The sequence below is a fragment of the Mangifera indica genome, chromosome 10, assembly GCF_011075055.1.
Source record: "Mangifera indica cultivar Alphonso chromosome 10, CATAS_Mindica_2.1, whole genome shotgun sequence".
Taxonomy (NCBI): Eukaryota; Viridiplantae; Streptophyta; class Magnoliopsida; order Sapindales; family Anacardiaceae; genus Mangifera; species Mangifera indica.
The window spans coordinates 13589474-13613548 of NC_058146.1; the positions used below are offsets into that span (position 1 = coordinate 13589474).

At 32.0% G+C, this 24075-nt stretch overlaps 3 protein-coding genes, 1 long non-coding RNA gene and 1 pseudogene across 4 annotated transcripts; 2 read left to right on the top strand and 3 right to left on the bottom strand.

The window, feature by feature from the left end:
* Window positions 1-647: 647 nt before the first annotated feature.
* Window positions 648-2288, bottom strand: LOC123226764 (WAT1-related protein At2g39510-like). Its single transcript, XM_044651291.1, has 6 exons — window positions 2173-2288; window positions 1820-1936; window positions 1505-1748; window positions 1260-1424; window positions 1019-1167; window positions 648-936 (listed from the first exon to the last, which is right to left on the bottom strand). Exons 1-6 carry the CDS (start codon window positions 2286-2288, stop codon window positions 729-731), a joined length of 999 nt encoding a protein of 332 aa, XP_044507226.1. The 3' UTR covers window positions 648-728.
* Window positions 2289-5259: 2971 nt separating this feature from the next.
* Window positions 5260-7062, top strand: LOC123227134. The gene is made up of 3 exons (XR_006504446.1): window positions 5260-5454; window positions 6166-6335; window positions 6751-7062. It is a non-coding gene; the product is annotated as an uncharacterized LOC123227134 (long non-coding RNA).
* A 5488-nt stretch (window positions 7063-12550) lies between these two features.
* On the bottom strand, window positions 12551-14683 carry LOC123226765 (annotated as a pseudogene).
* Window positions 14684-17474: 2791 nt separating this feature from the next.
* LOC123226766 (histidinol dehydrogenase, chloroplastic-like) lies at window positions 17475-19665 on the top strand. Its single transcript, XM_044651293.1, has 7 exons — window positions 17475-17548; window positions 17607-17676; window positions 17778-17831; window positions 18131-18190; window positions 18324-18437; window positions 19384-19554; window positions 19657-19665. The coding sequence occupies exons 1-7, from the start codon at window positions 17475-17477 to the stop codon at window positions 19663-19665; spliced, it is 552 nt and encodes a 183-aa protein (XP_044507228.1).
* A 1202-nt stretch (window positions 19666-20867) lies between these two features.
* LOC123226767 (WAT1-related protein At2g39510-like) lies at window positions 20868-22488 on the bottom strand. Its single transcript, XM_044651294.1, has 7 exons — window positions 22307-22488; window positions 22166-22228; window positions 21959-22075; window positions 21646-21889; window positions 21385-21549; window positions 21144-21292; window positions 20868-21063 (listed from the first exon to the last, which is right to left on the bottom strand). The coding sequence occupies exons 1-7, from the start codon at window positions 22486-22488 to the stop codon at window positions 20868-20870; spliced, it is 1116 nt and encodes a 371-aa protein (XP_044507229.1).
* Window positions 22489-24075: the final 1587 nt, after the last annotated feature.

Genomic DNA, 24075 nt, shown 5'->3' on the forward strand with positions numbered 1-24075 from the left:
ACAAAGACCAACAAACCAAAATGAATCTTTGTCTTTGTCTTCGTCGAGTTGATGCCAGATGACAAGAATTGGCTTCAGACAAAGCTTTTGTCATTTGATTCATCTTCTCCTAAAGTTGAATCAATAGAGACAAAGATTTCTCTTTGATTTGTTGCCTTCATTCTTCGTCATTGTTCATCATCTTGGTTCATCGGTCTTTATTCCTTAGCGATAGAGAAAGAAGCGGTAAGTTGCCGGTGTCGAAGATGGTGGCCTGAGAGGGAAGAAGAAAAAACTCTAGGTTTTGGATGGAGGGGATTACTTTTTAAAACCATAAAATTTTAAACAGTAGTAAAGTTGCTAGTTTATAAAATCTTGAAGGAAAATATAAAAAATTATATAATTTTTTAATATTATTATTGAAATGACAACTTTATCCTTATAGTTAACTAAGAAATTTAACATAAGTTGGTTCATAAATGAGACTTTGAGTTCTAAAAAATTAACGGGTGAAACTTTGATTTATATCAAACTTTGGGTGGAAACAAGTCTTTTGGTCTTTAAAATATAATTCAATTAATTAATTTTATATGTGATGGGATTAATTTGAACAACCTTGGGTGGATTCATATTACCGAGTCTTTAAAAAATTATTGATGAGATTTGCAATAAATAAGTTTACATGTATCTATGATAAAAGCCCCTAACGAAATTTCTGAGTTTTACAAGGGGTTACATGAGCCACGGGTTCACTCATTAACAATCATATTGGACTGGCTTAGAGTCTCTATATCATCATTGATTACAACCGTTTGTCGACCATTTTGGGTAGCAGCAGCGGCGGCGGCGGCGGCTGCGTCGTCTTGACTGTTTTGTGAATTTGAACAAAGTTGGTCTTTGCTTTTACCCCACAACACCATGTACAGTCCAATGATAATCACAACTGCTCCAAGAACCCTAATCACAGTAACAGAAAAAAGTTGATTAATTTTGTTTTCACATTTTCTCTTCAATTTGATTTTGCATATATGATGCAAACCTTCCTAGGAAGAGTCTCTCAGCTAGAAAAAATGAGCTGAAAATTGTGACGAGAACCATGCTCAGAGGATTAAAAGAAGTTACAAAAACTGGTCCTCTTTTCTTTATTAACCAGCCCATTATGAGATAGGTTGAGCAGGACATCATTCCCTGGATATATCATAATATTAGAATAGCAATGGTAATTAAGTAAAATATTATGATATTTTGTTTTTGTTGAGGAGTTGAGTGTTTATTCTTACACCAGAAATCACGGCTAAAAGTTTAGCATCTGGGTTGAAGATGGACCAGATTTTCGTGTTTCCTCTTTCGACTAGGAAGGCCAGTATGATGCCTTCGATGGAGCCTAAAATGCATACCAAAGCTGCGAGACTGAGCACTGAAGGGTAGGATCTTAATATATGTGCCTGCGCAGATTGGAATTATTTTAATTTATTTTTAGCTGAAATCGACCATGGAAAATATGTAGATTGGAACATTTTCTTACTTGCAAAATGATGAAACAAGACCAGCAAAACAAACCAACTACGATTAGTCCGGCACCCTTCATTAGATCTGTATGTTCTACATCAGTTGCTGATTTCTTGAAAATTATGGTTCTTCCATTCTTCCATGGCAAATCCAAGAGAGTTCCCTTTACAAATGTCATTATAATTCCTCCCCCAATGGCCACTAGGGTTCCCAATATCTTTGCCTGGCCATGTAGCTTCCTAAGTTTCACAATTTCAAGCCTGCAAAAGAGTTGAAGCAAGGAATGGGAAATCATCACAAACATTCACAAGGATTGAGAATAGTGATTTACCTGAAAATCCAAGCCATTATAAATGTCATGGCTGGAAGAATATTGCTCATGGAAACATTAAATGTTGCAGTAGTATATTTCATCCCAGTACAGGAGAAATTTTGGCTAAGCGCTGGCCTGTAGACATATATATAATTGAATATTACTCAATCTCTTGTGTTATTGATTATGGTAAAAGAAAATGATGTAGGTGGATGAGTAAAATTCTTACTCGAACAAACTAAGCAATACGATCTTAAAAAACGTGGAGAATGTCATTGTGGGCTGGGTGTTCCTTGGAAAATAATATATATGAGTAACATTGTAAAATTTGTATAGAATCCATAGAGAGAGAGAGTTAGAAATAGAGATACCTTTCTATGACAATGGACAAAGGAGAAATGAAAATGGCAGCTACTACCATCCGAAGTGCCACCAGAACATGTGGGCTCAGTCCATTGTCCAGAGCATACTTCACAATGATCCCCATGGATGCAAGGTTAAATTGCTGGAAAATCATACCCAAGTATGGCAGTGATTTCTTGAAAAAATTCATCTCTACATAAATCTTTCTACAGTTTATGCTAGCTCCATGGATATGTTAATAGTTTGCGGTGTTCATTTATATAGTAGAAAAGGTGATGGGCAACAGTGCAAACATGTACCCAAAACATTATTGCCACTGAGAGTTTTGAAAATTGGCTTCAAGATGATCGGAAATGAGGTTGAATCTGCTAGTTTTAGGTAAATTTGAAAGTCTTTCCAAGTTTGACATAATTCTGCCAATTACCCAGATAAGAAATCCTCAGTTGTATCATTTGAATTTCGAAGACTGTCTTCACAATTATTACAGGCAATGCAGCTAAATTTGCTATGAAATTTGTCATTTTGTAAATAGGAACATTATGATTTTATTAACAAATATAAAGAGCCACGTCAAATTGTGAAATCAAAGTTGCATATTCTTCAGGTTAATGTTGTTAAAACTGAACCGGATTGGTTGGTTTGTTTGGTTATGCTGTGAACTAGTTCACACTTTGATCCGATTTATATATAAATATTGATTGATTTAAAATTCGGTATAAAAAATACCTATTAAACTGAAAAAAAATGGTTTAATCTAACAAAACCGGGTTTATATAATACTATACAATTTTGCGCAAATTCATCAAATCAAAATTATGGGTGACTCAAGTTTAACTCAAATAAAAGCTTAGTTGTTCGGTTCAATTTGAGTTCGATTTAAATTTATAATTTAAATCAATGGTTCAAATTCATAATCCAGTTGAAATAGTTTACTTCTAAACCTAATGATAGAAGAATATTGGCAGCACTTAGAAAATCTTTCATATTCTTAAACATAAACTATCATGATTTTATCATTTAATTAAAAAAAAAAACATGGGATCTTCATGAATAAATTAAAATTTTAACAACATGGGTCAAACATGCTTCTTGAATCTTAAAAGATTATGTGCAGTGCAGGGATACTATCTCCTTGTTTGAACTTCAAAAAATATAGAGACATATTTATGACCATATATTATAATTTTGATGAGAAAATTAAATATTATATATTATTTGTAAATCATATTCAATTAATTTACACATGAAATTGGTGACAATATAGCAAGCTTGTTTGAAACTGATTGGTTAACTAAATATAATTAATGAATATTTCCATAATAAAAGAAAGGGAAATTCCATTTCTTGACCCTCTATCTTAATTATTGACTTTGAAAAACAATAACTCCAAGCTAATTTTTATTATATATTGATGGTGGATTTTAAAGATTGAACTTGTTATCCATAAATAATAGTTGAGACTAATAAGTCACATTGGACAAATGCATGTAAGGTGAAAAAAAAAATCAGATTGAAATTGGAATCCTAGGTTCCGATTTTTTACCTAAAATTGACCCATCTTAGGGAGGTTCTGGTTCAATTTTATGGAATTAATTGATTCTGATTTCAAAATCATATGCTCTCTGGTTACATAAATCCAAAATAGTGGTCATTAGGTCTATATTTATCATATAAGTTCATAATTTATTATATAGAGTAAAGTTATATGTATTTAATTTTAGATACTTATTAGATATTTAAATAATATGTTATCATATGAACGAATGTTACTTTAACCTTATTTTAAAATCATCAAATTATATTATATTTATATTTAATTAAGAGTATTCAAAATTGAGTATATATAATTTCGTTGAGTCAAAATTAAAAGTAACTCAAGTTTGGTTGGAAAAATGCTGAAAATGTGTTTGGATGATTTTGAACTCCACCCGAACATGCTGGGTAAAATGTTAAGTACTTAAATTTTCGTGGGAAACTATTATTTAGCTTCATATTTTCATCAACTTTATACAAAATTTAACAAATTTTTTTATAACAAATTTTAAATATGAGTGAAAAAATAGATTTTTTTGAAGTGGTAAAGATTTCATTATAAACATGGGTGGATATGAATTTGGTTGAGTTTCAACATCTTTTGACTTGAGTTTAGTTCAAATGAAAAATAGTTAAGTTCAAGTTTATTGAGCCAAAGTTAAGAGTGGCTTAAGTTTGATTTAAATAAAAAATGATTTAGTTTGATTTGACTCAAATTCAATTCGAATTTATAGCTCAATTCAATGCTTCAAATTCATGATTCGGTTTGGCTTAAATTGATGGTTCAAATTCATAAATCAAAATTGTGGTTTAAATTCATGATTCATTAATAAAATGATGTCTTTTACTTAAATAATATAAAAAATATCGATTCGAACCAAACTTAATCATGAATTTGAACCATCAGTTCAAACTATGAATTTGAGCTGATTTGAACCAAGAACTTGAATTGAGTTAAATTATAAATTCGAATTATAAATCTGAGTCAAACTTAAATTAAACATCTTTTAGTGTGACTTCAATTCGATTTCACAAAACAAACTGAATTTTTTAACTTAAATTTAGTTTGAATTCAAATTAAATAAATTTAAACTAAATTTAATCCAATCAAATTAGCTTTTGAAACTGAATGAGGTCAGTCTAACTCAATTTGAAACCACCTTCACCATTACAAAGCTATAGAAAGCAATATAAAATCGTATTATTAAAATAGGAGTGGGAAATAATGATTTATCCATAAAAAGCAGCAAAAGCAGAATTTTCTCCCTCTTTACAAACCGTACACACACGAGCCCTGCCCAGTTTCCACCTAGTCAATCTCGCTTTTTGACTTTTTTTTGTTTTCTTTTTTACAAAGGAAAAATAATTATCCATGACTTTCCTAATTGAATAAGAAAGCAGTTGAGTAATGTTAAGAGATAGCATGTTTGTTATCAATCAATTTCGAAACTTGGGCAATAACTAAGTTGATAGCTAAAGCCATGTGAAGATGCTACTATAAATGTAATTGACCTTTTTATGAGATTGGAGGCTAATTCTTTCTGTATGTGCCTTTCCTTTTAATTAGGCTAAGATAAATAAATAGAATCCCCCTGTCTTCATCTTGTTTTTGTTTACTTGTATTCATTTAGACTCCAAAATCGAATATATTCAGCAGCTTCATGGGCTTGGTTGGAAGGTAGGCCGCCGCGCCCATTCACTGTTTCACATTTTAGTTAATATTCGGACGGGCTTGAGGCACAGAATGTTGCCCGAAGGTATGAATTTTCTGAACTTATTTCTTGGTGGAATTTAATTCTGATAATTAAGTATTCTTTTGTCAGTTGCTTAATAGAGTAATCTGAATTTGAGTGTTATCTTGTTCAAAATACTTTACTGCAAATTGTAACACCCAACGTAAAGAATTATATTTTTTTGAAGTTGGTTTTCGTACTTTACATAGGAAGCTGCACACAACCTTTTGGGTGGGGTGTGACAAAAACTGCTTTTTGTCATTTTAGATGTACCTGTTGTATATTGAGAGGTTGAACTTTACTCTGTGACTATGGTTTTGCTTCTATGATTGTCTTAATTGTTAACATGATATTATTTATGAGTTATATGAAATTATAATTGGATGAACTGTCCATTGTTTGGACATTTACCAAGTATATATTCGATCTTAGATCTTATGTGTCAATATGAGCAGAAATGAACCACTTCAATAATCCACAGTTAAGATTTTTTTCAATTATTAAGTAACAGATTGCCTGAATCATCGGATAAGTTTCCTGTTAAACTGTATCTTGCATCGGATGCCAATCTTAAACAATCATTTGCCATTATTTGAACTCAGTATATTACATGCTTGTTTACATATTGATATCTTTAAACAGAAAATCCATTTCTATTATGTGAATGAATGAATTTGGTACGATTCATACTAATTTTCAGCTTAATCAAATTTAATGCCTTGAAATTGCGATTAGGCTGAGCATGGCCAGACAGTCAAGTCGTTCTTGTCATTGCTGGGGATGGAGTTGATCTAAAAGCTGTTGAAGCAGAAATCAGTAAGCAGTGTGGAAACCTTCCAAGAGAAGAGTTTGCTTCAAAATCCCTTAGCCACAGTTACACCGTGTTTGCTCGTGATATGCTGGAGGTTATCCCTCTTATTTCTTTCTTCGCTTTCTTCATTCCAATCCTGAATGAATTTATTTTTACTGTTTTGTTAGTACTTTTAACTCCTATGAGTTGATTACCGGTTAAGTGAGTAGTGGTTTGGTACAATAGCATACATTTCATGCACCTAATATTTACCTTTCCAGATTTTCACTCTGGCTAGCCTCTCCAATTTTAATTTCTTTCAACAAGTCCACAATTTTTGGGCTTTTCAGTTACACTCATGCAGCGTTTTTGAGGATCCGTGACAGAAGCCTCAGTTACTATAATATAAAGTGTTTCAAATTTGTGCTTGGAAAATCTTGAAACGATAATGATTTTCAGAATTTGTATGAAAGATGTGATATTGATTTTATTTTTTCTTCTTCTTTTTGGTATATGACAATCCTTGATAGTGGAAGGTCTGAAAAAGTTTGGTCCATATGTTGCAACGATGGCGGAAGTGGAAGGCTTGGAAGCCCACAAGAGAGCGTTAACTCTTAGATTGCAAGACATTGGAGCCAGGCAAGTTGCAAATATAAGTTAGGCTCCTTTCGTTTGTATTTGTTTTCTGATTTTTTTTTTTCGAAAACAGCCTGTCATGTTCTCTCACTTTGCAAAATTTGTGTTATTGCTATTACTGTTGGAACTTTGTTTGTTGTAACATGATATAGATCTCAAAATCTCAATGCCTGATCAATACAATCTTTTAGAGACGAGTTTAGTTAGCCTAGCCTTGGTAGAATTTTCCCTATGTTCTTGACAGTTTGGCATCTTACTCTTATTCACAAGATTTTATAGCCACTTTCATCTATAAATATTTTAAAAAACATCCAAAAATCACTTTTTAAGATTTATCTGTTTGAACCACTGTTTTAAACTCTAAAGCAGCTGGATTTGAGTTTCAGAATGATTCAACCACTTTATAAATTTGATATCAATAGGGATAATGGTTCCCTAATGGGTAAAACAAATTATCAGAAATGAAATGAGAATTTGGGTTTTACATTTATCATGGCATAGGCCATAGATACCATTGAGTTGTTAAATATTATCTGATAAATAAATATTTATTATATATAAAATTTTAATAATTTTATACTAATGTTATCGATTAAACTAGTCAACCTAAAAATTGCCTTTTAACCTAGTCTAACTCTAAAAACATCAATCTTGCATAAAATTTTATAGGAGTTGTTATATAATAGATGACTAGACTGAAAACATCCAAATACTCTATAAAGTTTTGTCATTCATAAGTGTATACATAGGTTGAAGAAGCTTTTGGGATGAATTTCTAATCTTTCATAGCTTTTCAAGGTTCATATAAACATGACAACTATACATGAGATATCATCAACACTTCTCCTTGACAAAGCCTCTTCAATTAACTTCTCTAATTTTTCTTAAGCATCATCCAACTTCCTGATGCAATTCGCAACCTTTTGGTTGGACATCACTTGCATAATCAAACTTAACATCATCTTCATCTTCTTTTGCTCAATTATTTGTAGTCAACGATTTGACAACATTGTAATCAAAACATACCTTCCAAAGGCCATCACTAGCTAAAATCATGAGCCCAGTATCTGTTGGAAAAGGGGACAAAACAAATTTGATATAACAGTAAAGAGAACAGGGATAATTGTAGGAACAGAGTTATTTGTGAAAATGTATCTCAGATAATTTATTGACTTCAGAGAAAGCTTTTAAATAGGCTTATAGAGAACAACTTGGACTCAACTACATGGAGAAATACTAGGCTAGTAAATAACAAAAATCTCACATAATTTGGACCACATTCAGCTACATAACAAACTAAAGAAATACTAGTACATGATAAATAAAATCCTAAAGACTAGTTCAAACAACGTTAACATGTAATTCTGGATCACTCTTCAACACTCCCCCTTGATTCAAAATTACGAACACTAAGAAGTGATTTGAAGTAAATAACCTTCTCCCTTGAAAGTGACTTTGTGAGTACATCTGACACTTGTTCATGTGTGCTGCAGTGCTTCAATATTATTTCATTCTTTGTAACCAAATCTTTAATGAAATGGAAGTGAATGTCAATATGTTTCATTCTCTTATAGAAAGCTGGATTTTTGGTCATCACAATTGTTGCCTTGTTGTCACAAAAAATGTCAATTGCAGCTTCTTACTTTTGATGAAGATCTGCAAGAATTCTTCTAAGCCAGACCACTTGACAGGCTGCTAAAGTTGTTGTAACATACTTTGCTTCTGAAGAAGACAATGCTGTTGTATCTTGCTTCCGTGAACTCCATGTGATTGCTCCTGACCCAAGATTGAAGACATTTGCTAAAGTGCCTTTTTTATCATCCAACGAACTTGCCTAATCGTTATTCGTGAAACCATACATGCTAAAGTTGGAAACCTGTGTATACCAAATACCATAATTCGTAGTTCTAACAATATATCCTAGAATCCTTTTTGCTGCTCCAAAATGATGCTTTATGGGACTTTGCATAAACCTGAAAATTATGCCAATAGAAAATGCAATATCTGGCCTAGTATGAGTTAAATAAATTAAACCTCCTACTAGCTTTTGAAACTTTTTGCATTAGCCTCCTCTGTACCATCTTCAAGTTGTAGCTTCTCGTTCATATTCATTGATGTAGTAGCTGGTTTGCAATTGAACAAATTAAATCTCTTAAGAAGATCAATTGCATATTTCCTTTGTGAGGTAGAAATCCCATCAAGTCCTTGCTTCACCTCAAGACCAAAAAAATAATGTTATAATCCCATGTCTGACATCTCAAATTTCTTTATCATATTAGACTTGAATTCAGATATGAGAAAATCAGAAGAGCCAATATATATAATATCATCAATATAAAGGTTGACTATAATAAAATCATCTCCACCTTGCATCTTCACATAAAGCGTAGGTTCATTTTCACTTCTTGTGAATCCATTTTGACAAAAGTAACTATAAATCTTGCTATACCATGCACGTGGAGCTTGTTTTAGCCCGTAAAGTACCTTCCTCAGCTTGTACACCTTCCCTTCCTTGCCTTCCACCACAAACCCTTTGGGTTGATTAATAAACATCTTCTTCCAAGTCTCCATTTAAAAATGTAAACTTCACATTGAATTGATAAATAGACTAATGTAATTGTGCAGCCAAAGCTAAAATAATTCTCACAGTTTCAAATCTAGCAACTGGAGAGAAAGTTTCTTCATAATTAATACCTTATTCCTACAAGTAACCTTTAGCAACGAACCAAGCTTTGTGTTTTTGTAAGGTTCCATTGGTATGGTATTTGGTTTTGAACACCCAATTGAGGCTAGTTGCATTCTTGCCTTTAGGTAGATCCACCATCTCTCATGTTTCATTCTTTTGAATTGCCATTAACTTTTCTTTCATTGCATTTTGCCATTATTGTTTTGTTGTTGCTTCTTCAAATGTTATAGGATCTGAAATAGAAAGAGCAAATTGACAAGACTCATAAATCTCTTATAAGGATCTGACCTTTTTTGGTGGAGTTTCATTAAAGGATTCTTCTAAAGAAGATGAGCTACTGCCTTTTGAAGCTACAAGAGAAGAGTTTGAAGCTGGAGAATTCATAGGAATTGGATCAACTTCTTTAGTAGGTGACATATCACTTTTAAATGGAATCTACCCTTAAGTAGCTTCATTGTCGCTATTCCAATCCCAACTTGCATTTTCATTGAAAATTACATTTCTACTTATAATTATTTTGCACTAAGAGGGTTATATAACCAATATGCTTTTGATTGAGTACAATACCAACAAAAATACATTTTTTAGAATTCTCTTCAAGTTTATAATGCACTTGAGAGTTTACCAAAATGTAAGAAATACAACCAAAAACTCTTAAATGGCTTACTGATGACTTTGTACCTCTCCAAACTTCATATGGTGTTTGATTTAAGATGACCTTTGTTGGAGAAACATTCAACAAGTAAACTGATGTTGCTACTGCTTCGGCCTAAAAAAGATTCAGTAGTCCTATAACTTGTAGCAATCTTCTAACCATTTCTACAACCGTGTGATTCTTTCGTTCAATTACACCATTTTGCTCTGGGATGCAGTCATCTCTCTATGAATGCCATTTTCTTTACAAAAAAGATTGAATTTGATAGATAAAAATTTTCCACCATGATTTGTGTGTAGCGTCTTTATACAAGCACCACTTTGCTTTTCCACAAAAGCCTTGAATTTTCTGAAATTCTCAAAAGCCTCTGACTTGTTGGTTAGAAAATACACCCAACTCATTCGACTACAATCATCAATAAAGAGCAAAAAATACTTACTCCCACCAAGTGATATAGTTTTCATAGGTCCACACAAATCAGCGTGTATCAACTCAAGACATTTAGAGGCTCTCCATGATTGCCCACTAGGAAATGATTTTCTTGCTTGTTTTCCATAAATACATCCTTTACATAAATCAAGTGAACCAATTTGAGGTAGGTCATGAACCATACCTTTTTGACTCAATAACTTCAAGCCTTTGATATTAAGATGCCCATATCATAAATGCCATGATTTCGACTCGATCTTTTTGCTAACAACAAGAGCTTGATTTTCCATATTAGAAATTTTGAGTGGAAACATTTTTTTATTAGTCATAGGTAAATTCACCATAGGGTGCCCGAATTTATCTTTAATAATACACTCCCCATTGTTAAACAAAATTGCATATCCATCAGCCATTAATTGTCCTACACTCAACAAACTATGTGCAAAGTGAGGAACAAAGAAAACATCAACAAGTAATTTTACTTTACCATAGCTTGTCTCCACTGCAACTGTGCCCTTCCCTTCAACTTGCATCAACTTGTTATCTCTAAGTCTAACTTGTAGCTTCTGTGACTCATTAAGATCTTAAAACAATGATCTATTGCCAATCATATGATTCGAGCACCCACTATCAACAAGCCAAACATCACTTGGAACTTTGTTAGTATGAAAATGAGCCATAAAGAACTTACTTTCTTGATTTTCTTCTTCCACATAATTTGCTTGATTCCAACAGCTAACTTCACATGGCCAAAACTTTTCGCAATTAAAACATTGGATAACATTCTTGTTCCATTTTGCTCTCCCATGGATCGCCTTTCTTGCCCTTGAAAATGACCTCTGCCTCGTCCTCTACCACGAAAGTCGCCTCTTCCATGTCCTCTACTAGTGGACATATCCTTTTTGTTTTCCTCCACCTTCACTTGAAATGCCTTTTCTTCACTCTTCCCTTGTGATCTGTTTAGCCTTGCCTCATGAGCTTGCAAAGAACCCATTAGCTCATCAAAGGAAAAAATGGACAAATCCTTAGATTCCTCAATTGCAGCTACAACATGATCAAACTAAGGAGTTAAACTCCTCATAACCTTCGCAACAATAGTTTGATCAATTATTTGGTCTCCGTATGACCTCATTTGACTAATAATTGCAATAACTTTAGAAAAAAAAATCTTGGATTGATTCATTTCCTTTCATGATTAAAGTTTCAAACTCATGTCTAAGAGTTTGGAGTTTCACAACTATTACCTTCGATGAGCCTTGAAACTCAGTTTGCAAAATTGTCCATGCTTGCTTTAAAGTGGTAACTGCTACAATTCTTGAGAAAACAATCTTGTGAACTCCTTGTTGGATGAAGAACAGTGCCTTTAAGTCTCTCCTTCTATTCTCCTTAAATAGATTCTCTTCATCTAGATCAGCAAACCCATTCTCTACTAAGTCTCAAAGGTCTTGAGACTTAAATAGAGTCATTTTGCTACTACAGAACTCATAACTCTCTCCTCTAAAAATGGGAATGGTAGGCTGTGAAATGCTCAGTGAGTTTCCATTTGAAGCCATGGTGTTTCTATCTTTCTCTCAATACTATTAAGTTTTCCAATTGAATCTAAACCTGCTCTGATACCAAATTTGTTGGCAAAAGGGGCAAAATAAATTTGATATAATAGTAAAAAGAACAAGCATAATTGTAAGGATAGAATTATTTGTGAAAATGTATTTCTGATGATTTATTGACTTCAGAGAAAGCCTTTAAATAGGCTTTCAAAGAACAACTTGGACTCAACTACATGGAGAAATACTAGACACATAAATAACAAAAATCTCACATAACCTGGACCCCATTCAGCTACATAACAAACTAAAGAAATATTAGCAGATGATAAATAAAATCCTAAAGACCAGTTCAAACAACGGTAATATGTAATTTTGGATCACTCTTCAACAATATCCATGTCTGTCATCTCAATCCTCACGTCCGGCTCTGAAGTAATGTGATCCTTCAGTTTCCTGTGTCCGAAAGCTCTTGTCATTGCCAATTACCCATCCACACGTGGAACCTTCCCTGATTTCATTACCCTTGTTAGTTCATGGAAGTCGTCTTCTACCGTCATGTTATGAATTGGTTGTTACAGTATGCATTGTTTACTGGGCGCTTTAGACACAAATCCACCGCTGCTCTCAACAAGTTCTTTCTCTTTCTGGGGTTCATGATCTACTGTTATGGGTTTTGCTTCACAATTTTTACTTAAAATTGCTCGAGAGTCACCTACATTCGCCATAATTAGCTTCTCTCTGTCAATTAGTATTGTTGTAACTGCAGTTGACCCGCCTCGTGATTCGTCTACTTTATCCAATATCTCATAGTCTGTGGCTTTGTATGCTCTCTTGAAATCCTTTTTTAGGACAGGTCCAAAAATCAGGCTAAGCAAAGCAAAGACAATCAGATTTCTTTTGAGTAAAATAGAATTTTCTTGAAGGCAATACCCTTTTTCGTACCTCACTTATAAAAGAGATGAGATTGCAAGTATTCTGCAACACTGCATCTCAAATGGCCGTCGAAAATTGCATATAGTCCTAGCTCATGGCCATTCATTTGCCTAGTTTCTGCCACAATGTAATCTTCCATTCCATGACCCATTTCCCTTTAACCAAATGAAACCCACAAGTAAGATGTAGTCTTGAAGGCTCCTGTTGCTCTTCTTCCTGATCATTTTTACTGGTATCATGTTCATCAACCTCCTAAAATTATATGTTACAATTATCAACAATTTTTTTTCCTTCTCACTTCTCACTCAATAATTTACAAGATTATAATTTCTATTTTATTGAAGTGAAAGACATCCTGGAAATTTTCTATGGACACAAGGTGACGCAAGATAAACGTTGAAATGGACTGTGAAATCGTTCACGTAGACGATAAGACATTGATCTCATCATCTAGGTTGTAAAAAAAAAGAGAGCGAAAGTTTCCATTCTTATTTTCCTTTTAGTTTTGTTGAATAATATTAACAAACCTAACGTGGATGATATCATGGCCCATTCAATGCTTACCCTGTTCCACGAGGGAATATATTGTTACGACTTCAAGATAGATATCTTTCTTTATATTTTAACTATGAATCTTTAGCAGTGACTATAGTCAGGATGCATAAATTCAAAGGAATTTTGAGAAAGCTGTATACCTTAGCTTCAGAAGAATCGCCTTGTGATTGCTTTGGTTTTCTTTCTCTTACAAAAAGAAAACAGAAAATGGTGAATGAGAAATAGATCAGTTGGAAAAGAAAAATGGATAAAGAAAAGTACAACGAAAACTAATATGCTATTCGAAATTTCAGTTCAACAGCTAGAAGAAAGAGATATAATATCGGCAAACTCACTTGCATTTGATTGACTAACAAAGTAAGAATGAAATTTGGTATATTTATAGGCATACCTTCACCTTTTGTAATAGTATCTCTTCTGGGAAATATTCTGCTCCCTACATGAAAATTAAGAAAACATCATATTCGTCATATAAATTATTGAAATTTGTGACCACTTCATCTATAAAGATGATGCATACAGATTCTGCTGTCTGATCAGTGGTCAAGAGGGACAAAGGGCAGCGTTCTTGAGTCTAGAAGCTATTTGAACTTAACCTTGAAAAATCACTTTAGAATTTATTCAAGGAATATGAATTTTAATAGAGTTTCTCTTAAGAATAAAAATTCAGATATATAAACATATTATTCTTTTTTATTACCAATTCATTAGCAAATATTAGATATTGAAATAATATTTTGACTAATGAACCAACATAAATTGATTGTGCATTGTCCTTATTATCTCTCTGGTTCGTTCATAAATTACATAGAAGCTCAAGATATGGTGTCTTTTTTTTTTCCCCCTTTATAAATATTTGTGCATACCTTCAAATAGAGAGAATCTACTTTCTTCCTCAAGCTAGATGCCCTTTTCTGCAAGAGAAGATATATATCAAGTACTCTAAGCTGAGAAACATGAACTACAGAATATGATAGGCAAGAATTCACTGGACATAAGAAGATAAAAGTTACCTTCATCATTTCCGCAGGTAACTTGCACGGCTTTAATCCTTATGGTAGTGAAAGTTTATATATAGAGAGAGGAAAAGAATACAGGTGTCTCCATGTTCACACTGATGACACTTAATATTGAGACACGTCTTGGTCATATATATATCAGCTTCTGTCTGTTACTGCTTGGGTGGAGATAAGAAGTTGCCTGCACCCACCCCTTTGAATGGGGAATATAGTCTCTTACTAAGAGACCTTTTTTCTTTCAAACTACAATAAAAATTAATCTACGGACCAAATAATTAGTGACATTTTAAGTTTTGTTGCAAAATGGTTATTTTAAGGAAATTAACACCCAATTTTAGAGGAGAAATATTTAAGAACCATTTCACTTTTATTTGAATTAATTATTTCATAAGATGAAATTTTGATTTTGTTTACCAAAGTTTGACGTGTTAGTTTTAGTTTTGTTTCAAAATGATATTTTAGGAGATAAAACTTAAGCTGTTTAGTGCTCAATTTTCAGTGTTTCAGTTGTGTGTGAGGGAATTATTTTGATATGAATTTTATTATTTCTAAAAAAAATTATAACTATACACTTTTGCGATTAAATTTTTTTTGGTTTATAATCGAACAAAATTTAGAAAACTATTAAGGTCAAAATATTATTTTATCACAAATTGTGGGAAATCCAAAAGCTGATACATTAACTTCTCCATTTTCCTTAAAAAAAAAAAAAAGATACTGAAATTTTTACCATCAAAACACCTTGCTTATACAAAATTAATTAAATATTTATATCATAAAGTTTAGCATAATACCAAGATTACCTTATCTTTAATCTTAAAAATGTAAAATGGCTCTTCAACCTTTCAAAAGAGAAGACTGGCTGTTGATCACAAAATAGTTAGTGTTTTACAAAGATTTTCTATAAAATTCATCTAAATTCAGGTAAGTGGTTCCAGTTTTATTCACTAAATATAATTAATGAATATTTCCATAAAAAAAAAGAAAGCGAATTTTCATTTCTTGACACCTATCTTAATTGTTGACTTTGAAAAACAATAACTCTGCTTTTTTTTTTTTTTTTTCTAAATTAATTTTATTATACATTGATGGTGGATTTTAAAGATTGAACTCGTTGTCCATAATAGTTATGACTAATAAGTCACATTAGACACATGCATGTAAGATGAGAAAAAATATCAATTTGAAATTGGAATAATAGGCTTTAATTCCTACTTGGAATCAACCTATTCTAGGTAAGTTCTGATTTCAATTTTATAGAATCAATTGATTCTAATTTCAAAATCATATACTCTATAGTTACATAAATACAAAATATTGGTTGTCAAGTCAATATTGATACTCATATAATACGTTATTATATAAATAAATGTTATCTAATCTTTAAAATCACTAAATCATATTATATATATATATATATATATATATATTCAATTAAGAGTATTTAAAATTGGGTACATACATTTTTGTTGTATCTAAGTAATATGGGTTTCTTTTTCATAACCCACAAACATGACAACTAATATATTTGTAAAAAATGATGAAAATGTGTATAAGTGATATTAAACTTCACCCAAATATGCTGGGTAAAATGTTGAGTACATAAATTTTCGTGGGAAACTGTTATTTAGCTTCGTATTTTCATCAACTTAATAAAAAATTTAACAAATTTCTTTTATAACAAATTTAAAATATGAGTGAAAAAGTAGACTTTTCAAAGTGGTAATTGTTTCATTATAAATAGGGTACATGTGAACCGGGTTAAGCTTGAATATTCTTTGACTTGAGTTTAGTTCAAATAAAAAATGGTGTGGCTCAAGTGAGCTAAAATTAAGAGTGACTCAAGTTCGACTCAAATAATAAATGATTTAGTTCGGATTGACTCAATTTCGATTCAAATTTATAACTAAACTCAATGCTTCAAATTCATGGTTTGGTTTGACTTAAATCGATGGTTTGAATTCGTGACTCAAATTTGTGACTTGAGTTTGTGACTTATTGATTAAATAATGTTGTTTTACCCAAATAATATACAATTTCACTAATTCGAGCCAAACTAAGCCATGAATTCTAACCACTAGTTCGAACTATGAATTTGAGTTGATCAGAATCATGTACTTGAACTAAGTTAAGCCATAAATTTTGAATTATGAATTTGAGTCAAACTCAAATCAAACATTTTTTGGCTTGAGTTCAATTCGATTTTACAAACGAACTGAATATTTTAACTTAGATTCTACTCGAACTCAAATTAAACAAATTCAAGCTGAGCATAATCAAGTCAAGCTGGTTTTTGAAATTGAATCAGCTTGGTTTGGATATAACATAAAATCATAAAGCAACAGAAAACAATATAAAAACGTATCATCCAAATCGGGGCGGGAAATAGTGATTCAGCCATAAAAAGCAACAAAAGCACAAAGTAATCTGGCCATCCTCTAGGCTGGGGGGGTCAGATGCCCACTGACCTAATTTTCTCCCCCTTTACAAAAGTAAACAAAAGAAAAATAATTGAATAAGAAAGCAGTTGATCTATGTTAGGAGATATTACGTCTGTTTGTTATCAGTCAATTTGGAAACTTGGCTGGCACTACCCTTGTACCAGAATTAAGTTTATTGCTAAAGCCATGTGATGATGCTACTATAAATATAATTAACCTTTCCTTTCTATGAGAATACTGGAGGTTAATTCTGTATGTGCTGTGGACTTTTGCCTTTCCTTTTAATTAGCCTAAAATAAATAAAAGCTACCTATCTTCATCCTGTTTCTATTTACGTGTATTAAGAATCCAAAATGGATGAGAGAACTCCATCAACGCCGTGTATTGAATATTCAGCAGCTTTATGGGCTTGGTTGGAAGGTAGGGGGTACTTAAAATGTTCTGTTGTGTATTTAACACACTGCAAAAAACAATTTTTATTGTAGGATGTACTGTATTGTGCCAAGAAAGCTAGAGGAGGAGAGGTTTGAATGCGTGAAGCAATCCTCATATGTGGTTGTGTACTCAGGACTCAGGAGTAATTTCTTTTCAATGTTAGCTTTCTATTTAGGTTTAAAATATCTGCTTTATATAATTTAACAATTTTTTCTTAACAGGCCATATCTGATATGGTTTGGGGGACAGAACTTGCCCAAAGGTATGAATCTTCTGTAAATTTATTTCTCGGTGGAATTTAATTCTTATAATTAAGTATTCTCAATTTCTTTTTTCAGTTGCTTAAAATACATTTTAGATGAATTGATTGATAGTTTATAAATGCAAGACATTAATAGATAAACACAATCCATGTTTTATGCATTTTCATTATTCTGAATATTTGTTAAAGAGATGTTTAACGTAAAAATTAACTGCTTTAGGGTTTTCGTTGTTCAAATACAGATTTAAAAAAAATAATTATTAAAAATTGTGTTACTTTTGATACAAAAATGTTCTCTTCATCAATTTGCAGGTTGAGAAGATTTTTGGGCCTGGAAATCAGTATGCCACAGCAGCAAAAATGATTCTGCAAGTATGTATTCTTTTCCTTTACTTAAGATTAGCTTATTTTCCATTCTTGTGAAGGTAAAAGCAGAGATAAATGTGCAGATTTGTTTCTCTGGTCATTTTGATTTGTTTTATTTAGGTTTCTATCTGCTCAACAGAACAGTGGAGCAAGGATTTCAATTGACATGCCTGCTGCTCCTTCAGAAGTTTTAGTCATTGCAGACAAATATGCATGCCCTGTTCATATAGCTGCAGATTTGCTTTCTCAGTTAGTTACTTGATTGCAAATTGTAACACCCAAAAGGCCAAAAGACTTATGCCCACCCAAGGTATAGTGAATTCTAAACTCCCACCCTCCCTCTTTTAAAAACTTAAACACTTACCCATGAGCTAAAATTTGTTAAAATTTTTGATTAGAATTAAGGATAAAATCGTAATTTTAACAATAATATTTAAAAAAAAAAAAGTTTATATCATTTTACCCCCTTAATTTGAAAAACTAACAATTTTTCCCTAAAATTAAGTTTTAAAAAGTAATATTTTTCTCTCTACCTAGGGTTCTAAATTTCGCTAACGAATTTCTAGTGAACGACGACCGATGTCTCTCCCTCCAGGTGTTGTCTCTTCCTCCGACCCTTTCCAAATCAACGTTGTCTAGATATGACTGAGTCTAGATGAAATCAAAATGAAGAGTCGAAATTCTTCGTCTGGATCTTTATTGTCTAGACGAAGTCAGCTTCGTCTGGACCACCATTGTTGTTCATTGTTTGGTCATGATTTTAGATGTACCTATTGATATTGCTTCTATGATTGTCTTAACTGTTAACATGATTTATGAGTTGTATAAAATTATAATTGGTTAAGCTGTCTGTTGTTTGGACATATGCCAAGCATATATTTGATTTTAGATCTTATGTATCAGTACGAGCAGAAATGAACCACTTCAGTAATTCAGAGTTGTGGTTTTTTTTTTTTTAATTATTAAGAAACCGAGAGTCTAAATCAATGGATAAGTTTTCCTGTTAATCTATATCTTGCATTGGAGGCCAATCTCAAACAATCTTATGGCATTATTTGAACTCAGTAGATTTCATGCTTGTTTACATTTGATGTCCTGAAACAGAAAACCCATTTCTTTTCACGTGAATGAATGAATTTGTACGATTCATACTAGTTTTTTCTGCTTAATCAAACTTAATGCCTTCAATTTGTGAATAGGCTGAGCATGAGCCGGACAGTCAAGTTGTTCTTGTTATTGGCGGGGATGGAATTGATCTAAGAGCTATCGAAGAGGAAATCAGAAAGCAGTGTCAAGACCTTCCAAGAGGAGAGTTTGCTTCAAAACCTCGTAGCCACAGTTACACCGTGTTTGCTCGTGATATGATGGAGGTTAACCCTCTTATTTCTTTCTCGGCTTTCTTAATTCCAAACCTAGATGAATTTATTTTTACTGTTTTGTTAGTACTTTTAACTTCTATGATATGATGACAGGTAAAGTGAGTAGTGGTTTAGGTATACAATTCATGCACCTAATGTTTACCTTCCTAGATTTTCACTCCAGCTAGCCTCTCCAATTTTAATTTCTTAACCAGTCCACACATTTTTGGGCTTTTCAGTTATACTCATGCAGTGTTTTTGAGGATCTATGATGGAAGCCTTAGTTACTATAATATAAACTGTTTGAAATTTGTGCTTGGAAAATCATGAAATGATAATGACTTTCAGAATTTTTATGAAAATGTGATATCGATTTTATTTTTTCTTCATCTTTTTGGTATATATGCATGTTTTATTCTGTGGTTAGATTTAGTAAATTGTTCTAGTAACTAAGTTGAATTCTTGGTATGTTTTATTCTGCTTGATCCCATAGGTAAACTTCATAATGCCTTATAATTGGTTACCATTAAGGCCAATAAAAGCGAAAACACACCATTGATGGGAAAAATATATAATATAAATAGAAAAAATATATAATATAAGATGTATTGAATTAATACAATATAGTAGATGTATCGTATGATATGATACATATCCTACGATACGATATGTATTTTTAATAAAAATATTTATTAAAAATATCATTTAACAAATATATTTAATATATATATAAATTTAATAATTTTACTAATTTGACTAACCATATTAGACCAATCAATTCAAAAATGATAATACAATATACATAATTTTTATATATAAACAACAATATATTATTATATGATTAAGTAGTGTATTATTTTTTATTTTTAACTGTTTAAACATATGATTATATATCGTTATTTATATATAAAATTATACCTATAATACTACTCATTCAAAAACTTTTCTTCTAAAAACATCAATCCAACATAAGATTTGATAGGAACTTCTATATAATAAATGACTAGACTGAAAGCATCCTTATGGTCTACAGAGTTTTGTCATCAACCATGGTTTTTTTTTTTCTTTCTTAATTTCCTTTTAATTTCTTTATTTTTTCTTGACAAATCTATGTTTATTTGATTTTTTTTTTCGGAAAATTTCACTATCTTCATCAACATACTTTCAATTTTTTCTTTATCTTTATAAAATAAATCATTAAAAAAAAATTGTTGATGAGATTTGCAATAAATAAGTTTGCATGTATCTATGAGAAAAGCCCCTAACTAAGGGGCTGTATTTTACTTTCATACAAAGAAATATTTCATGCATGAGCCACGGGTTCACTAATTAACAATCACATTGGACTGGCTTGGAGTCTCTATATCACCATTGATTACAGCCGTTTGTCGATGATTTTGTGGAGCGGCGGCGGCGGCATCATCGTATTGAATGTTTTGTGAATTTGAACGACGTTGGTCTTTGCTTTTACCCCATAACACCATGTACAGTCCAATGATAATCACAACTGCTCCAAGAACCCTAATCACAGTAACAGCAAAAAGTTGATTAAGTTTGTTTTCACATTTTCTCTTCAATTTGATTTTGCATATGATGCATACCTTCCTAGGAAGAGTCTCTCAGCTAGAAAAAATGAGCTGAAAATTGCGACGAGAACCAACCCCAGAGGATTAAAAGAAGTTACAAAAACTGGTCCTCCTTTCTTCGTTAACCAGCCCATTATGAGATAGTTTGAGCAAGACACCATTCCCTGGATATATCACGAAAGTAGAACATCACTGGTAATTAAGTAAAATTTTATGATATTTTGATTTTCTTGAGGAGCTCAGTGTTTATTCTTACACCAAAAATTACAGCTAAAAGTTTGGCATCTGGGTTGAATATGGACCAGATTTTTGTGTTTCCTCGTTCAACTAGGAAGGCTAGTATGATGCCTTCCATGGAGCTTAATATGCATACCAAAGCCGCCAAACTGAGCACTGATGGGTAGGATCTTAATATATGTGCCTGCAAAAATAGTGCAGATTGGAATTATACTAATTCAATTTATTTATTTTTAGCTGAAACTGACTGAAAAATATGCAGATTGGAATATTTTCTTACTTGCAAAATGATGAAACAAGACCAGCAAAACAAACCAACTACGATCAGTACAGCACCCTTCATTAGATCTGTATGTTGTACATCAATTGCAGATTTCATAAAAATTATGGTTCTTCCATTCGTCCATGGCAAGTCCAGGAGAGTTCCTTTTACAAATGTCATTATCATTGCTCCCCCGACTGCCACAAGGGTTCCCAGTATCTTTGCCTGGCTATGCAGCTTCCTAAGTTTAACAATCTCAAGCCTGCCAAAACATTCACAAGGATTGAGAAATCATCACAAACATTCACAAGGATTGAGAATAGTCAATTACCTAAAAATCCAAGCCATTATAACTGCCATGGCAGGAAGAATATTGTTCATGGCAACAGTAAATGTTGCAGTAGTGTTTTTCATCCCAGTATAGTACAAATTTTGGCCAAACACAGGACTGTAGACATATATATAATTGCATATTAGTCTCTGGTGTTGTTGCGTATGGTAAAAGAAAATAATGTAGGTGGGTGAGTGAAATTCTTACTCGATCAAACTAAGCAATACGATCTTAGAAAAAGTGGAGAATGTCATCGTGGGCCGGGTGTTCCTTGGAAAATAATATATATGAATAACACTATAAAATTTGATTAGAATTCACACAGAGAGAAAGTAGAGTTAGAGATACCTTTCTATGACAATGGCAAAAGGAGAAATGAAAGTGGCAGCAACTATCATCCGGAGTGCCACCAAAACACGTGGGCTCAGACCATTGTCCAGAGCATGCTTTACAATGATCGCCAAGGATGCCAGGTTAAATTGCAGAAAAATCATTGCCAAGTATGGCAGTGATTTCTTGAAAAAATTCATCTCTGCATAAATCTTTCTACAGTTTGTTTATGAGGAAATTGAAACTTTTACCCTCATTTGGACCCATGTATACATTTATATCATATTTTTTTATACTCTAAACATTTTTATCACTTTATATGATAAAATGTCTAAATTACCCTTATTTTCAACCTTGAGAAATCAAAACAAACTTTACAGTATTACTTGCTTTTAATGTACTATAGAGAGAGAACATGTATAGATATTTAGTATCAGTATTTGAAACAAGATTTATATATATGTGTTAGATAAGATCAAATGAATTTAAAATTGTTGAGTTTAAATTTTTTAGATTAAATGTACAAAAATTGTAAACTCAGTTGATCTTATCTATCGAAATTTTAGTTAGCGTCAATCTCATATTAAAACAACATATGAAAAGATAATCCAAAAAACCACCCATGAAGAGTATGTATTGAAGTACTTGGTGTTGAATATATAAAGAATACACTAATACATATATCCCAAAAATTAAGACAAAAATGAATTGGATATTCACGTGAGCTTGTAGGGAATAATTTTAAAATTTTTAAAAGCTTGCAAGGAATAATTTGACTTGCAGAGGAGAGATAATGTAATGATTTTTGCAATAAAATTCATGTGAAGTAAAATTTCATCTTTAGCGTATATATATAGTATAGATATATTCATCTTTAGCATATTTATTTTAAACATACAATAAAAGAAAGATCTAAAGTTAGCACAGATTTACACGAAAAAAATTCAGTGAGCAATCGGCCAATGAAATTTGTTGGATTTGTAGAGGTGAAATAATGACAAGACAACAGGTAATGTTTTCTTATAAAACAGAAGCATCAATGTATTGTATCATATCAAAATTAATTTAATTTGAATTCCACGTAAATAAATTTAATTTAATTATATCAGGATTCAATTAAGTAAATCAACATATAGTTAAATATTATAATTTTAATAATATTATTAATTAGCCAATTGTTGCTATTTTAAAAATGAAAAAAAAGTCAGAAAATTAATTTTGGCTTGGGAAGGTTGTTTTGGAAGAGGGGTTGGCCACCAAATTTGGGGGTTGGCTAGGGGTTGGCGTTATTAGGGGTGGGTGCCAACTCCTTAATAAAAAATTGAAGGGGTTGACGCGACCACACCTTAAATATAAGGCGTTGGCATGTACTAAATGTTAGGGGTTCCAACCCCTATGTAGAACACCTTTAGTGGGAACAAGTCTTTTGGCAGTTAAAATATAATTCAATTTTATTTATATATATAATATTTAAATAAGTTTGGTTTTTTTGAATTACATGCTAGGACCAAATCTTATCTTTTAAATTTGGTTTAGATTGGTTTAAAAATTTTTCAAATAGTATTTTTAGTTTGATTTTGAAAAAACTCTGAAACCATAATAAACTAGACCACGTACACCCTATGAAGCTTTTACATAATAGATGACAAGACTGAAAACATGGAAATGATGTACAGAGTTATGTCATTCAAAAGTAAAGCTAATATATGGGTTGAAGAAGCTTCCACGATGAATTTCTGTTTTTATAAAAGAAATCTTCCCTTGTCTCTACCCTGTTCTTGATACGA

Excerpts from the sequence above, each read along its gene's own strand:
- LOC123226764 (XM_044651291.1), bottom strand. The coding sequence starts at position 2,288 with ATGGGGATCATTGTGAAGTATGCTCTGGACAATGGACTGAGCCCACAT. Across the intron at positions 1,937-2,172 it reads TTGTCCATTGTCATAGAAAG|GCCAGCGCTTAGCCAAAATT; the intron begins GTATCTCTATTT and ends ATATGTCTACAG. Across the intron at positions 937-1,018 it reads GAGAGACTCTTCCTAGGAAG|GGTTCTTGGAGCAGTTGTGA; the intron begins GTTTGCATCATA and ends TACTGTGATTAG.
- LOC123226766 (XM_044651293.1), top strand. The coding sequence starts at position 17,475 with ATGGATGAGAGAACTCCATCAACGCCGTGTATTGAATATTCAGCAGCT. Across the intron at positions 17,832-18,130 it reads CCCAAAGGTATGAATCTTCT|GTTGAGAAGATTTTTGGGCC; the intron begins GTAAATTTATTT and ends ATCAATTTGCAG. Across the intron at positions 18,191-18,323 it reads CAGCAAAAATGATTCTGCAA|AACAGTGGAGCAAGGATTTC; the intron begins GTATGTATTCTT and ends TCTGCTCAACAG.
- LOC123226767 (XM_044651294.1), bottom strand. The coding sequence starts at position 22,488 with ATGAATTTTTTCAAGAAATCACTGCCATACTTGGCAATGATTTTTCTG. Across the intron at positions 22,229-22,306 it reads TTTGCCATTGTCATAGAAAG|GAACACCCGGCCCACGATGA; the intron begins GTATCTCTAACT and ends TTATTTTCCAAG. Across the intron at positions 21,890-21,958 it reads ATAATGGCTTGGATTTTTAG|GCTTGAGATTGTTAAACTTA; the intron begins GTAATTGACTAT and ends ATGTTTTGGCAG.